Genomic DNA, 13,333 nt, shown 5'->3' on the forward strand with positions numbered 1-13,333 from the left:
TCCCACCAGAGTCCCTCTCAAACGCAATCATGTCAAATAACACCTTTCATTTATTTTAAATGACGATTTGAGAGATGCAACCCCTGGGGATGGGCACAAGCAAGGAGCACATCCACCTGTTCTGCTATGACTCTCCTTGGTCCCTCCGGTCATAAAACAGCATTGTCCACCTGCAGTTTTCTTGCCACTGATACATGCACAGAAGCTTTTTACTTTAGCAAGCTGTTACTCAGTCTTTTTTTTGGGTAATGTGATAATGATTTCATATTTAAACTTAGAGCATTTACATTTCTTTCCAGGTTTCCTTCATTTATGCATTTCCATCTGTACCCACAACTGTGCCATACCTAAATAAAAACCAGTAAAACTTTGTACCCAGCTTTTGCTGTGTATTTTTGAATGTTTTTATGCCCCCTCATATGAACATTTTATACTTCAACTACACCTTTTTATTATTTTTTTTTTACATTCTCAGTACTAACCCTTTCCTCCACGCAGCACCCTCTGTGAAGCACCTGCGAAGAAAGCAGTGGCTAGTAGCAGAGGCAGAATGAGTTCACATGAAAATGTGTGAAGATACCTAAAGAGGAAAGACATGGAGGTGTAGGGTAGGAATCCCTCCACTGAAAATAGACTAGGATGCCCAAGGAAACTGAAGAGGAGAAAAAATTGGGATTTGAGTAACCTCGAATCCACATCTGCTCTTAAAATTCCCCATTCCTGTTCTGGGGGGGTGGGGCTGGGGAATATCAAGAGTCCTAATAGTATTAAACAAACTATGATCATACCATTTAGCAAATGAAAAAGCTATGCTTTTCACGTACTCAATAGATCAGATGAAATATGACAATAGATTTGTTCAGGCTTTCTGTAGCCGAGTTTCAGAAGATCCGATACTTTATTTAGCCTGGCCTGTTAATTCAACTGTGTATTTCAATTTTGTAAATACATACATAGGGAAGACTTGCTTCTAGCAATTTCTGGATTTCTTCCAAAACATCACTGTGCTGTGAAAATAAAACATCTGTTGATCCATACATGTAGGTAAGTGCTTCCGATGCCACCAAATTGTACAAAACAAAAATAAAACGAGGAAAACAAGTGTTTTAGGTGAAGAACATGGTTAAATTTCAAATTACATATCGAGGAGCTATACAAGTCACTTGCTAACGAAACAAATCATTCCATTAGCCCTGTATTCATTAAAAAATCTCTGCATGTGCCAGAAAAAACATGCTGCTGTCACAGCTGAAAAAATCCTCCAGGAGAACAGGAGAGGCAGCAGATTTTGGGGGGAGGCACAGGGGAAAGTTTAAGCATGTGTTTCATTTTGGTTTTATGTGTCAACAAACGTTGTGATTTAATAAAGGCAGAAACCTTCATTTCTGGCTACATCAGCCCTTTATTCCCCTTCTTTTCTGAAGTCCCATGTTGGTTTTGGAGGGTGGGTCTGCATAGCTACACAATGCCCCCGCTTCTGCCCTAATTAAAAAGCTGCAGTTTTGCTTTCACCCACCGCAGATGCTCTGCCAGGCACCTGCAAACCACACGATCACCATTAGCCACTGAGACCCGAGGCAAGAGGCAACCTGTGCTATTGTGGCTTCCCATCTCTAGCTCCTGCCATCCTGGCAGGATGCCTGCACACCTCTGGCCGAGGACCAGTCCTTACCAGAGCGTGGTCTCAAACAAAGTACATGAGCTTTTGGAGCTGTTGGAGCTCAGCTGTAATAAACCACTTTATGTTAGCAAGAATGACACATGTGATGACAAATCTGCACCAGGCATCTGAACCAGGTAACACATGCAATTAAGGACATCCCAACAGTTATGGCTGCAGCAATAAGCAGTAGGCCCAGCAGCACCCACAGGGCTGAGAAGCAGCTTTCCCAAGAAGTAAGCCTCTCTTTGTTGTTGCGCTCCTGTCCAGACCAGCAGCGGACGCAAAGACACACATACAGGAACCATCTTCAACAGTGATGTAACGAGAGAGGAAAGGAGGGATTCAACAGTGTTACAGCACTACCATGCTGCTCTAATAGCTGTGAAAGGGACGGTCCTCCTGTCCCTTTGCCTACCCGTTCAGAGACTGGCATTGACAGAGAGCCGACGTTCAGCTCCGACAAGTGTAACACATTACCACCCTTCACTCCAACACTGTCAGGAAAGTGGTTATCACCAAAAACCATATCTTCTCCTTCTGCAAAGCCACAAGTTCTAACCATTGCACTGGACCAACAGTAACAGTCCCTGACCCTGCTGGCTACGGAAGAAACAGGCTACTGCAGGGTCCTTTGCAGGTGTGTGAAGGACAATTTAACTCTTAGAACAGGAAAAAGTAATTATCAAGGCATGCCATGGTGGAGAATACCACATACATGTTTCTTGCTTGGTGGGTTACTCACCCAGAGGGACAGCAGTAACTCTTTCCAACTTGCTCAGAGAATAATCTAACTCAATTTAACCTAATACAGTGAAATAAACTTGCAGAACTGTGCCTCTGCCATTGCTAGTTTTTGGTCCAGCAGCGCTACTGAGATTTGGCTTTCCTCTTCATACCCAGATCTCACCCCTATTGCGATGGCAGGGCTGGCACTCAACAGGAGCGCCCCACCACACCAACTTCACTGGAGGACAGAAGTAAAATGGGGATTCTGGCCACTGACTTTAGAAAGCACTATTCAAACCCCTCTATGTTAAGCAAAACACTTCTTGCATTATAGTTAAAATAAATTGGTTTTCACTAAGAGATCCATAGTTTATGTTGTAAGAGAGACATACAGATGTCAAGAGCGTTCATCAAAAAGTATCAGGTGCTGAGAAAAAAAAGGCATGTCCCAATGGCAATAAAGAGAATATTAGAACAGACACCATTAGAGCCCATCAAAGCAAATAACTTTCAGAGAAATTGTAAGAAAAATTATTTAACAAGCACTTCAATTACTTACTTACCTGGCAAAAATTGAAATAGTTCCTTTCTATCCAAGGAACTTGAGGCATGGAAGAGAAATAGAAACATCAAAATTACAGTTAACTATTTTGTCTCTGACAGAGAAGGAGGTGGAAAAAAACACCATGTTACAATAATCAGATGTTTTTCCACAAACCAAAAATACTTGCTTTCGCTCTCCATAGCCATGGTGTTAGGTAAGCTAAATTGATACTGCTTCTACCACACATCATCAGTTCCACTGGTTAAACAGAGACCAAAATGATCAGAGGAAAGCTGGGTATAACACAACACAAGCTGTCAAGGAAGCCCTTGTTCAAGTTCAGCATCAGGCTGCAGCAGAGCAGCCAAGGTAGCAGATACGCAGGAATCCATACACCCCAAAGTCCCAGATATCACTCATTGTCACAGCAGCAGCCAGGTTCCCAGAAGTCAAATATTTGCAGTAGCAGATGTCAAATACGTGTTCTGCCCAGGCACGTCAGCGAGTCATGTCCTTGTGCAGGGAGCTCACAGTGTGGCTGGACTTCAGACATTAATAACAGCAAGTGCTACAGTGTTTTTTAAACACAAGTCTGATTATTCATCTGGTAACATTATCCCCTTGTAGCATAATTTTAAATGTATCTACTGCTAATAAGCCCACAAGAACATCACCAGCAAAGTGAGCTTGCCTGAATAAAATTCAATTTTATGAATCATAGGCAATATAATCATATAGCACAAATATGGGTACCTAGGTATATTTAAGGACATTTAAAGAGCTTAAGACACTCCTCCCCCCTCAAAGTTTCACATATGTATTTATAAAAACAGAAAACGTTAATGAAACTTTCCTGAAAGAGCCTTCACTTAAAACCGTCTTGCTGTTTTCTTTCCTCAGCATCCCCTCCAGATGCTCAGGAAAGGAAAACAGGTTCAATGGTACCTCCTACCCAAACTCAAGACTATGTCCTCTGCTTGCAGGAGCGAGCAGGTGCCTCTCAGGTGTGCAATGCCTACTCTTTGGTGGGATGGAGGACAGGCACAGCCTAGCACCAGCTCCAGCTATAAACTCCTAAACGACATCCAAGAGATGGATCAGTGTGGTTTTCTGCATGATATCAAGTAATCTGAGGTACAACAAAGCTACACAGTTGCTCAGGGAAGGAAAACAACATGCTTGTGAAATTGCAAGACATTTAAAGTTTACTGAGGTTCAGAGAGGCCAAAAAGGAAATAAAGGCCGTTTTGGTGTCTCTCCACCCTATTTGTTATCTCCTACTCCAAGTGGTTTTAGCCTGCTTTTTCCTCTATCAGAAAACCAGGTGTAAAGCCTAGAAAGCACTACCCAGCTCCTGTCCCCCAACACATCACTTGCTTCCTACGGTCTGCACTTCAGAGCTTGCAGATGGCAACTAGATGGATCCACAATGGATCTGAAACACATGCCTCCCCTTGAAGCAGGCTGTTCTCTTCCCTCTGGTATTTAAGGCCACAGAAATTTCATGCATACGGGAGTTTGTGCCTCTGTTGCAAATGATGCCAACCCATTCTGCCAACCCCGCAGCACTGCCTTATTGACCAAGTTATTTCTGGCTGCTTGTGCCACTACCCACAGCAGCAACAGTTCCTGGAATCTCCAGGATATTGCTCTCCCAGGGTGTCACTAATGGTGGCCCATCTTCCCTGGGTTTATGTAGTGCCAGGGTAGAAAGAGCCAGCCACCCTCCATCTCGCTTGTGCCAGACACACCTGCAAGTGACCTCTGAAGGCCCTGCAGACAAGCAAGTGTAAACAGCAGGGGCTGAGCGTGCAAGCCTCACACACAGCACGACGGCAGACCAGCTAAGCGTGCAGGGCTCGCAGCGCAGCACCAAACCAGGTGCACGAAACAGAGAACAGAGTGGCTGAGAAAGCAGGAAAAAAGCGAGACAACCAATGAATCTCAGCACAAATGTGTTTTTCACCAAAGCCAGGTAGCAACTTAGAGCATGGAGGAAGAGACCTAGACAGATAATTCCAACAAAAACATAGGTTACTCTCTAAAGCAGTAAAGGAGGCCCCAGACATTTTTTTATCTCCTCCATTCGATATTGGCTCTCATACTACTTTTAGCACAAAACTTTTCAGCACTCTTAGAAAGCTCTCGTATAACCTAAAAAAGCCCTCTGAGCCTCCCAGAGCAATGAAAGAACCCTGTCTCCCCCAGGACCAGCCAGCACTTCGCTGGAAGAGGGGATAAGATATTGGAGGAGGGATGAGATACGGGAGGGGGATATTATTGCCAAGAGTTTGACTCCTGCACACAAGCACGCAGCTCTTTTCCTATCCACTGAGTGCCACCTGGCCATGAAGACACCAGACTTCCTTTGTGAAGGAAACTCCCCCCAAACATAGAAGTTGGGCATCTGTTGTGCTTTGAATAGATGGCTTCAGAAGAGGCCATTCTCAACCACCAATAATTTCCATTACTGGTTACAACACTCCACTCTTCACCCCCAACTTGCTTTCCAAATATAACTGCTAAAAATGGAGCCATTTACTAGCCCATAAGAGCTGGAGGGCCCTGAGACGAGCACACATATAACAACATTAATTCACAGAATTCATGTCCCAAGAGAAACCCAAGTTTATCTGTACTGCAATTTTTCTTTTTATAACATCACCAATTGGTTCTGTTTAAATATTGAATCTCTTCCAGCATTTCACCATATCCTTCAGCTCTATCCTCTGGTCAGCCATTCCATAGCGCTGCCAATCCCAACTTCATCTTCTTCACCAAGCAAATCTCCTAAAGGGAAGCTCAAAAAAGGCAGATGTAAAAAAATCAACGACTGGGAGGGGGTGTTCTTTATGACTTCTGTTGGTTTCCTGCTGCTGGGAAATGCAGTAACCCAAGTAGCTGGTGCAACCACTAGATGTTAGACCATTCTTTGAAAGCTGCTTCTTCTTCCATTTCACCTGACTCAAACCCTTTTTGATCAGAAACTGCTTCACAGTATATGGATGGAAACACGGTACACACGGGGGCAATCAGCAGATCAGCTTCAATGGTGAAATCCTGACCCAAAGTACATCACTGAAGTAGATGCCCTCAACTTCAATGCTAATGAAATCTGCGTTGCACCGCAGCATCAAACACTTGACATTTGGTTGCAACAAACCTTTACAAACCAGGGAGAAGGTACAGAACACTGCAAAACTTGTCTCCAAGGTGAGGCAGTGAGGCAAACGCTCTTTACAGTCATCTCTTAACAATAACACCTCAATGGACTGCATGAATAAGTACAAGTGCTAAAACCATCCACATCCTGGCAGCAGACACACTTCCATGCAAACAAGGGACCTGGCAAAATCCAGCCGAGATGTTCCACGTGCATGGCGGTGGCTGCCAGCTGCTGGGGGTGACTCACAGGATGCCCCAGGGGGTGCGGACACCATGCAGAACTGCTTTAGAGCAAGAACAGGGTGCTTTCACACAGCAGTGATCTCACATGCCGTAAGATCCTGCACAGTGCTCAGGACTGCAACGGTGATCTTATGCCACCTCACGCCCAATTTATCTGACACAAGGCCATTTCTTCTTACTGCTCAACTTCTGGTCCAAGCTCAAAGTGGCAAACACTAGCCTTAAAGTTCACTGAACTTTAAACATGGCTGCCTTTTGATCTAGCTCTAGGTTAAAAGTTAGTCATTCATTTTATTTAAGCAAACCTGCCTACTTTTATTCCAGTATGCTTTTAGGGAACAAGTTTTTAAGTATTTTATTTGTAAATGCCACTGTAGTCTCGTGGGAGCTGATTCTAGGTGACCATCTCTACCTTCCTCCCTCTTCTTGCTGAAGGGATCCTTACCAGCAGTGTACCTCGCTCTCTGTTCTACAATCTCCCCCTCCAGCTTCTCAGGATGGGAGCTCAGCTGCTACCACACCATGCTTTAAGCTTGCACAGGCATCTGAAGGTACACAGTCCTGGCCATCCTGGGGTCTCCTGACAGGAGGCTCACAATTTCTTTTCCATCCTCAGGCCGTGATACCAGTAGCCCCTGAGGCAAAACTGGCAGAGAACCCCCAAGCCCTGGGTATGCTTGCTAAAGTATCTCCTCTCATGTAGACGTAGCTCTAACACTCCAATATCGAAGCAAAGAAAAATGACAGAGAAGCCTAGCAAAGCTCTCTCACACTATTTTGGCATTAATATTTTGCATTTCATTGGTCTTTTTGTTTGGGTTTTTTTATTTTTTATTTTTAAGAATCAGGCCAATTCAGCCAAGGTCTGCTTCCACTGTATCTCTCTCCAATATATAACAAATATGTATAAATATGTACTTATATACCCATTCCCATCTATTTTTAATTAGGTAATAAGGCATTCAGCATAGAAGAAGAAATTGATATTGCTGAAATAAAAGCTTTTTCATAAGCTGTCCAATGGGCATATAGGTCAGAGTTGTATGTCATCAAGGGAAATTACTTTTACAAGTCATCTTCTCTGAATTTTTCTTCCTCATTCTGAAGTTATTAAATATAGATATCACTAGTTCAAAAAAATGTATCAATCTGATGACTGTTTCTGAAGTCTGTTAGGAACAATAATTTTTAATTTTTTTCCAAAGCACAGTGGTAAAAGTTACAAGCCTGCCCGGTTTTTAGGTTCCTCTCACTTTGGGTTGTGTATAAAGCCGTAGCTTGTCTGGATCTCCATAAGACTTTATCTGTAGCCATCTTGAATAGGATGGAGCACCAATGCTTCAGAAATGAGTACACTTTCAGCTAACCTCCCATGCCCTTTTTGGAAGGTCTTTACAAGCTGACCAAACATCAGAGCTCTTTCTGAGATCTCAGCAGATTACAGCCCAAAGAGGTGAAAAATTATTTATGCGAAAGCAGGGAAGACAGGCGAAGTTTCCCATACTTGTCTAGAAGCACCAGCTCCCCTGAACCCTTTGACTGCTGCCAGGAGACATGAAAGCACTGTGCTCTGCACTGTCTGACTGAACACTCACATGGCAGTGCTAGTGGTTAGCGCTTGACAAAACCACTCCTCTGACTGCAGCAGTACTTAGAAGAGCTATTTTTAAGATACCAAGGATGCACAGCACTGCGTAGAGTAGGGGAGGAGGGCTGGACATGGATATATATATCTTACCCGTGAGGAACCAGGTGCTTTCCTACTGTGTCTGCATCTCCAAGACTCTCCTCTTCCTGATGGGAAATCCTTCATAAGGCCCTTCACGCCCCTTCCAGCATCAGCACTGTACAAGGGGATGCCCTAATTTCCATGGCCTTTCCCCACAGTACAGTGGCAGGCAGCCGCCCTCCTGCCTTGGTGAGATCCATATACCCACCTCTAGCCCTCCGCCCACCCTCCACAAACTTTTCTTTTTGGAAGTCCTTTCCTTATCTGTATTTTTGGTCAGCTTTTCTCCCATCTCTCCCAGATTCCCTGTGTGCAGTGCCTGTTCTGGGTTCATGTCCTGGGCTTACGAAGATGCTTAAGAGCTGATGCATGAGTCCCACAGCATGCTTCAAGCGTGAAGCAATGTCTGAGATAGGTGTCTTCTGCCATAGTGTAATGTAGCATGGGCCTCATGCATGTAAGACAACCGAAGCCTTGCACATGCAGAAACAAGCTGATGCCAGAGTGGTCACAGAGTTGCACACACCAACAGCCAACTCCTGATAAAGCAAGCTGCTCCAAACTGATGGCGCTGGTGGAGCCATCCCTAAAGCACATGCAAAACTGCAGCAAAAACTAGGAGACGGGCCGGCACGGCACTTCAGCATCAACTACACAGAATTAATTACTCTGTTAATCTTACACAATACAATTACATATGCATCATCCTACTATCATTAAAGGAAACTGTATTTTAGTATGTGGTCCGAAGTTTTGCTGAGCATGCTCCGCTGGTCTAGACATCCACCTTGGAGAACCATTGCTAATCTGGGATGCAACACACCAAAGCACATCCTTGTCCTTCTGAACTCCACCTTCAACCGTCTAGACCCACACATCAATAGTCTCTCTCCTCCAACACACAGGTCTGCTCAGCTGCAAGCCACTTTCTAAAGGAGAAGGGGTCAAAGGCTTCCACACAGCTACATGGGAGCACTGGGGTGTGCATTCCTATTTTTGGTTTTACTTCCCTATTTCAGATGTGCCCAAAGGAGGAAAGAGAAAAGGCCCTTTCTGTTTCAGGTATTAATATATTAAACAGCGTAACTGCTGAGAAGAGGGTTGGGCAGACTGAGATACACAGACCAAATACATCACTTTGCTGGTTTTTAAATATTCAACGCCCCCAGCAGCCTTTGCATATTACAAGCCAGGCCTAACCAGGTTGCCTCGTCTGAAACCATAGTTAGTAATAGGATTGGGTTTGGCTGTTCAACAGGAAGACTTCTGAGCATTTCAAAAGGGGATAAAAATTTTGCCCTGGCACAAATAGAAGGTAACTAACTCTTCAATTCAGTGTTACCAAAGCATGTTAAGAGAAGGAATATCCGCACTAAAAGTGAACCTGTGCTTGAGAGGTTGGCTTGGCCTTAGGTTTCAGCTGTCTGGCATCCAACCAAGGCCAAAATAATAGTAATCAGTCCCTGCTGCATATCTGTACTTTGCACATCCACACAGAGCTGCCCTGGGCTCCCACACCAGATGAGAGAGGATGACTCCCATGTCTACACAAGATCCTGCTATCTCACCAGCCCACCTGAGGCCACACCCCAAGACACATCTTTGTCCAGCAAGCAGAGGATTTCCACAGAGGAACAAGGAAGAAAATTTAAGAAATCCCCTTGTTTCAAACCAATTTTTACAGGGGTGAAGCTACATGGCTGACCTGCTTTTTTGATCCTCTGTTTTACACCTAAACCCCACCCACCCAGAAGTCAAGCTGTCTCCAGCTTAATTACCTTCTTTCCCTGTGAAAAGAGTATTCGCCAAAGATGACCAAGGCACTGTGCCACACTCTTTCTTTTCCACTCACCTACCTCCAGCAGCACGTTGCCACTCCTGCCAAAGCTCCCATGGCCCCATACTGCTCTGTCTTGACACCTGTGCAAATTTTGGCTGTGCTCTGCCCTCTTTGGGGATGAAAATCCAGCAGCCCCAGGAAGGCTGGCTGCTGGAGCTCCATCACCCTAGACCAAGCGTTTCAGTTTGCAATGCTGAAAGTAATACAACACTGGGAGGGAGAAGCGTTCCCTGGCTAGAAAGGAAGAAAGGATGGTGCGTTTTCCGTATTAAAGATTCAGGTTTTAAGCAGATGAGAGGAGATTAGCATGTTTCCAGCAGAGGAGGAAGTGGGGAGTAACATCTGGCACTCTTAATGCTACCAAGTAAAGGATTTAAAGAAGCAGCTATACAACCAGGTCCTCTCAAACCTCCTTCACACAACAAAACAGGTATAAACTCAATACTTGTATTTGCAGTCACCTCTAAAAATGTGCCCCACCAACTTAGCTTTCCCATGCACAAGAGAATAGGGGGGGGTCCCAGCATCACCACCTTCCCCAGTCGCTGCAATGTCTGAGGCTGCCCAAGAGTGTTGCTTTGCATGATCAAAACCTTATGGTGCACATTAATTGTATGCCAAAAGGTAGCAGCATTCACACAATTATTGGATTCATCGGGCCTGAAACTGAAGCGCAGAGCTCTAGGAATATTCAATAGGTGCTGTGATAAGGGGCAGGATACCGGCAGGGAAGAATGACAGAAAGCAAAAGTAGTGGCACCAGCAACAAAAGCACTTCAGGCATGTTCAGCAGAGGTCAGCTGTGAAAGCAGCCAGCTAATTACTCTAACTTAGCACCACCAGCAATATCTCCAGAGGGTTTCTGAGGAAAGCCCTATCTGAAGTGAGCCCCAGCACACATCCATTTTATGCTAGTCAGAATAATCACAAGATCTTAGACATGTGTCTCTGGAGCATAACCACTATGTATCAACATCTACAGGGGCTCCCATAAGAACGAGAATAAATGTTTTATTTTGCTTTAAGAGGGAAATATAGGATAGTAGCAAGGGGAATGGGAGAGAACCCTTCCCGTTTTCTTTACCGTCCTCCCAACTCTGCATGCAACATGAGACAGCCCCAGTGCAAACAGCAGTGCCTCTGAATGTATGTGGCCTCAACATGCCAACAGCAGACCTGCTCTTGCGGCAGTTATGTGAAAGGGAGAAGAGGGGCAGGGGAACAGAAGAGGAAGAGCCACGGTCATCACCTTCATCTCCAGGTCCCTTTGCTGTCCACAACAGTCCCTGTCAAACCCTTCCAGACAGAAGCATATTGACAGGTAAGATCTGTAGGAGATGCCACCATGGGGATCACATCGTGCTCTGCATGCAATTCTTCACGCTCCCATTTCCCTTTTAATCAAGTTCTCTAGCCTAGGAAAGAAATTAGGGGGGAGATGTTAGGCAGCCACATTAGACTTATCAGGAACTAAACTGGGGACTAAACCGCCAGCTGGGACCACACAGCAAGTCAGTGACACAGAAACGCCCAGAGCCTGTAGATGCTGCTGCACCCACACCACAGGCAAGGGCGTGCAGGGTAAGACCAACAACCGCTGCCAACACCTTTAAACATAACTTGTGCTTGGGTAAAACGGCATACAGAGCTTTATTTTGAAGGTAGGATCTGCTGGTGAAGACCTGCTGGCTGCAGAACACCCCTGAGTCTAACAGCAGGAGCTAGGGTCAGGGAGAGCTGGTAATGCTGAGGTCAGGGCAGAAGAACTTGCCCTCGGCACTGGAGTTTGGGTCGCTATGGAGAACTGAGCAATGCAGCCTGTGTAAACGCATGTGCAAAGCCCCTCTTGCAGATTCCTCTGCCACTGAGCCATTAATAGCAAAACCCACTGCCTACACTGATGCAATGGAGCAGTGATGCACTGCACTTAATTGATGACCATTGCTGGAAACACAGAAGAGCCTTTACAGAATTTATTTTTCTAACCTCTCCTCTACTTCTAAAAGAAACTCAGTGTAGCTGCATCATGTTTTCTAAAATCCTCTTAAATGAGATATTAATCACAAGACTGTTTAGCAAGTAAGAGCACATGGCCTGCTCAAAAATCGCTGCCTCCCATAATTACACTGCCCTGGGCAGGTTTCCAGTGTATGTGCATGGCCTTGCACATGTTTCACCCCTGAGTCCAGCAGCTCAGCCGTCTGCTTTCAGCAGGGAACCCAAGTGCTCACAGCTTAAGGAGAGGTCCTAATATGCTATTATGCCAAATTAACTGCCAGCTTCAACCATCCAAGGACCCTAACCCACTGCAGCACACCACAGCAGAGGAGGGAAAATAGTGGGAAATGGTAAGCTTAGGCTTTGCAAAGTTTTTGTGATGAGCAAAGGGAGGAAGATAGCAAAAGAGAGAGGTAAAAAGCAAGAAAGAAGGAAAACAGAAGGGTGCTGCTCAGTGCAAAAGACACTGTCATGCCATGCCTTACCATGAGCGCTGAGCTCCCACCAGCACCAGCTGGTGCAGATTCTCACCCAGTGAGAAATAATGAAACTAAATGACACTTGAGGGTTAGGTCAAAGGGGAGGAAAACAGAAAGAGCTGACTGCTAGACTGAAAAACAACGTCCTTCGCTTCTCCCAGCCAGCAGCGTACCTCCGCATAGCTGCACCTTTGTGAGCCATCTCACCCAGGAAGGGGTCAGCCATCACAGCAAGCAATTAAAGCAAGCCACCCTCAGGCAAGGAAATTTAGGCAGAACACAGGACAGCTGTAATGCAGTACAGGAAGGCTGGATTAGTAATGGTAAGCCTGAGGCCCAGCACATATACATGCCAGGCTAGGAAATCCCCAGCCAGCAAGATCAGCACGATCCCCTTGCTTCAGGCTGCGCTCACACCAGGCTTTATGGCCTGCAGTAGGAGCATGTTTAAATTAGAGAAACAATGCAAACAGGAGAGAAGAGGGATGCAGAGGAGCACAGGCAGTTGAGCAAGCACTGCAAGGTCCCCTTGCCTTCTTGTCAAGCCTGAGTTTGACAAATTCATCAAGACAGCATTTCTACAGGGCAAGCATTTGCCCTACCAGGAATACCAGAGAGAGTTACTTGAAGAGAAGATACCTTGGAAGACGCCAAGATTAAGTAAGGACTGAAAATTACCCCCTCATGCACAACAATGTTGTAAAAATTATCATTAATTTATCATTAATTCTTCTTCCCTCCTCAGACAGAAGATCTGTATGGAAAGATACTGGAGGATGCTGAAGGTCTAGTACCAGTTTATCTGCCTGAAGGGAATTAATTAATACCCTAGTAGCATCCAGGCTCCAGTGGGACAAGTATGTGCACTAGTGGGTTAGTGGGACAAGGAGGCAAGAGGAGGCAGCAAGTCTCCACTATCATTCCACAGAGGGAGCATCCCTCCCAC

The 13,333-nt window shown here is 45.2% G+C and overlaps 1 protein-coding gene across 12 annotated transcripts in view; it reads right to left on the reverse strand.

Annotated features, from left to right (window-relative positions):
* The window catches only part of ST6GAL1 (ST6 beta-galactoside alpha-2,6-sialyltransferase 1), an 86,845-nt gene that overhangs the window by 60,864 nt on the left and 12,648 nt on the right, over positions 1-13,333 (reverse strand). For 3 of the 12 annotated variants that reach the window (XM_075099315.1, XM_075099316.1, XM_075099317.1), the window contains one exon: positions 11,160-11,325. The exons of 7 other annotated variants lie outside the window; for them this stretch is intronic. Coding sequence is in view for 1 of the 5 variants with exons in the window: in XM_075099322.1 (XP_074955423.1) it covers positions 5,599-5,636 (38 nt within the window). In the remaining 4 variants the exon portion in view is untranslated. Of the gene's footprint in view, positions 1-5,598; positions 5,724-11,159; positions 11,326-13,333 lie in introns of those variants that run through there. 2 more of the 12 variants (XM_075099318.1, XM_075099322.1) reach the window with 2 other exon arrangements.

Source organism: Phalacrocorax aristotelis, chromosome 7, assembly GCF_949628215.1.
Source record: "Phalacrocorax aristotelis chromosome 7, bGulAri2.1, whole genome shotgun sequence".
Classification (NCBI taxonomy): Eukaryota; Metazoa; Chordata; class Aves; order Suliformes; family Phalacrocoracidae; genus Phalacrocorax; species Phalacrocorax aristotelis.